Source organism: Melanostigma gelatinosum (genome assembly GCF_949748355.1).
Source record: "Melanostigma gelatinosum genome assembly, chromosome: 10".
In the NCBI taxonomy this organism is placed as follows: domain Eukaryota; kingdom Metazoa; phylum Chordata; class Actinopteri; order Perciformes; family Zoarcidae; genus Melanostigma; species Melanostigma gelatinosum.
Window position 1 is genome coordinate 24,779,549 of NC_136643.1, and position 3,080 is coordinate 24,782,628.

The 3,080-nt window shown below is 47.1% G+C and overlaps 1 protein-coding gene across 1 annotated transcript; it reads right to left on the minus strand.

Annotated features, from left to right (window-relative positions):
* Nucleotides 1-756: 756 nt before the first annotated feature.
* On the minus strand, nucleotides 757-2,486 carry LOC306783561 (putative 2-ketogluconate reductase; the record flags this gene model as incomplete). Its single annotated transcript, XM_079277269.1, has 5 exons — nucleotides 757-913; nucleotides 1,020-1,116; nucleotides 1,207-1,385; nucleotides 1,728-1,899; nucleotides 2,459-2,486. 5 exons carry the CDS (start codon nucleotides 2,484-2,486, stop codon nucleotides 757-759), a joined length of 633 nt encoding a protein of 210 aa, XP_079133395.1.
* Nucleotides 2,487-3,080: the final 594 nt, after the last annotated feature.

Consider the following 3,080-nt stretch of genomic DNA (forward strand, 5'->3'; position numbering starts at 1 on the left):
GACTTTTAACTGGTTCTGAACCAGTCTCAGTGTAGTCCTGATCCTCTATCAGACCTCCATCAGTAAACGAGACCATCAGACAGAAGATGGTCTATTTCTATAGAGTTATTCTTAATCAGATGAACTCATGCAGGTTCACCAGAAACTCCTTCAGCTCAGACTCCAGCAGAGACCGGTCCACCGTGGACAGACCCAGATCCTCCAGCAGAGACCGGTCCACCGTGGACAGACCCAGATCCTCCAGCAGAGACCGGTCCACCGTGGACAGACCCAGATCCTCCAGGAGAGACCGGACCACCGTGGACAGACCCAGATCCTCCAGCAGAGACCGGTCCACCGTGGACAGACCCAGATCCTCCAGGAGAGACCGGTCCACCGTGGACAGACCCAGATCCTCCAGCAGAGACCGGTCCACCGTGGACAGACCCAGATCCTCCAGGAGAGACCGGACCACCGTGGACAGACCCAGATCCTCCAGCAGAGACCGGTCCACCGTGGACAGACCCAGATCCTCCAGCAGAGACCGGTCCACCGTGGACAGACCCAGATCCTCCAACAGAGACCGGTCCACCGTGGACAGACCCAGATCCTCCAGCAGAGACCGGTCCACCGTGGACAGACCCGGATCCGGCTTCACCTGCAGCCTTGCGTCGGTCAGACTGTCAGACCCTGCTGCAGTAAAATGAGGTTTTCTAAAGGGACTCTGGAGCTCAGAGACACTTCCACTTTAGTCCAGTGGGACCAACAGAACCAACACTAAATGAGCTTGAGTTCATTTGGAACAGGCAGGCCTTTCACCGCAGCCAGGGAGTTTTCTACCATCTTCTCCACGATCGCTCTCGCCGTGTCGTAGGTACTGATCCCGATGTGGGGGGTGATCAGCACATTAGGCAGGCCGAGGAGCGGGTGATCCCTGCACAAGACGAGGCAGAGGGGGATGTTAGGAGTGAGCAACGAGTGATGCACGGGATATATTATGTCGTGCATGATTCTGTTTTTGTGTTTTCAGTGCAAGAGACCTCGGTAAAGGTTCCGGATGAGTCACATCTAATGCCGCTGCACGAATTCTTCCCGACTGGAGAGCTTCGACTAACGCATCCTGGTCCACAACTTGACCTGAGGCATTATTAAAAGAGCATGATTTTTGTTATTATTAACTTAATAGTCGACGCAATCAATGCAGTCGAGAGAACCCATTGTTCCTACCTCGGCTGATGTTCACCAGTGTTGCCGTGGGTTTCATGAGTGACAGCTCTCTGTGGCCGATGAGGCCCGTTGTGTCCGACGTCAGTTTGACAACGATCACGACAAAGTCCGACCTCCTCAGCAGGTCATCCAGGCTCCGACAGTAACCGGCTCCAACCGCCTGCTCATCGTCGACACTCCTGAACAGAATAATGGAGTGATTGCCCGACAGAGTGTAATCAACATGGTTAATGAGAGAGCATCCATTTTTCAAGGGAGGTTGGTTTTTAATAAAGAATGGATGCAATCAGCTTCTTTTCTTTTTTCTTTTTCAAAAGCAAACAAACATGGCTACGGCTGATATGCTTCCGTTAAGGAAATTGCTCCACTGTTAAGCGTTAGCTGGTAGCCGTATGTAAATGTTTGAATTCCTGATGCTCAACAATGTAAACTCAAATACAGTATGTTGGTTATGTCTCCAATAAGAAAATTCCTGAAATAAATGTGTAGTAACAGAACAACGCTGCGGTTGTTTATTGTACCTTCTGGTCCTGTTGTGATACAGGATCTTCATTTCAAATCCTTTGCTTCTTTGGGCGATTTTGTAACCGATCTCTCCCATTCCAACGATCCCCAAAGTCGACCCTGTGACCTCAACTCCCATGAGGCTTTGTGGTATGTGGACGGTCTTTGGGTCAACAGCTATTCGATGAGCTGTGACGGAAACATTTCATTTAAATTGAATTATTGTATTACAGATTCCCCATTGTGTCTAATCCCTCACTGGCTTCCCAACAAATGACTTGTGTTGGACAAAATAATATACTTAAAATACTATCATGGTTGGGTATAAATTAACTCCGTAAACTAAGTAACCTAATTACTGAAAAGTCCCTTACATCACTAATGTAACTTAAGTGACTTAAGTAACGTAAGTTAAGTGACTTAACTAAAGTGTCTTTTTATTCTGAGTTAGTTTTACGAAGCAGAGACTCACCTTTTTAATCCGAGCTCCAGTTTCAACCCTCCAGTTCCCTCAGACTGATCAGGTAGAAGCTGAATGCTTGGTGTTTTTTTCTAATAACCTTTGACCGGCGTTGTGTTGTCATTTTCCTCAGGAGAAGTTGGAGATTAAACGTAATGAGCTAATGTGAAAACCACAGCAAGGGCAACCTTCACCCTGTAGCATGAAGAGGTGGCAGGGGGAGGAATGTTGTGCTTGGTTTGTTATTCACAAATAATATCTGACAGAAGTTAAAACTTGGCGAGCTACGTGCTCCAACCTCTCCAACTAACTGCATTGTGGTTGAAAGCTGCTTTACAAATAAACTTGTTTAGCCGTTAACTTTTGCAATTGTTCATTTGTTGGTCAGATTATGGAGATTGTGCATCTTTTCTGGGTATTGTTTAGCTCACCTGGTTTTGTCCAAAGGTAAACAAAATAATTGTTTATCCTTCGTTTTGTGTCTTTTTCGGAAAATGTATTACACTGAAGGTACGAGTGAAGGGAGGTGGAGAGAGAGTAACCGCAACTGTATCCAACTATGAAGCAAGGAATCTGTCTGTGGCCTTCGCACATTTCCAGAACTGATCATCCGATCTCACACTTGGTAGGTGTATTGCTCGGGATCTCGTGGAGTGCTATGTCGAATCCGGTGCAATTTGGACACGGACTACTGATAAAAAAAATTTGACTAAACAAACACAGCTCGTTGCCTGCAGTTCACTTTTGCAGCTGGATACACTATCTTAACAAACCAAACGTTTTATTTAACTTCCTTGCAGGACGTCCGGGAGCCAATCAATCGGCCCGTTCCGAGGGGGCGCGCCCTCTGAATGGAAAGCGTCCGGTCGGTCCACCACTTTGCTTTAAACTGAAATACTTCATCAACTGA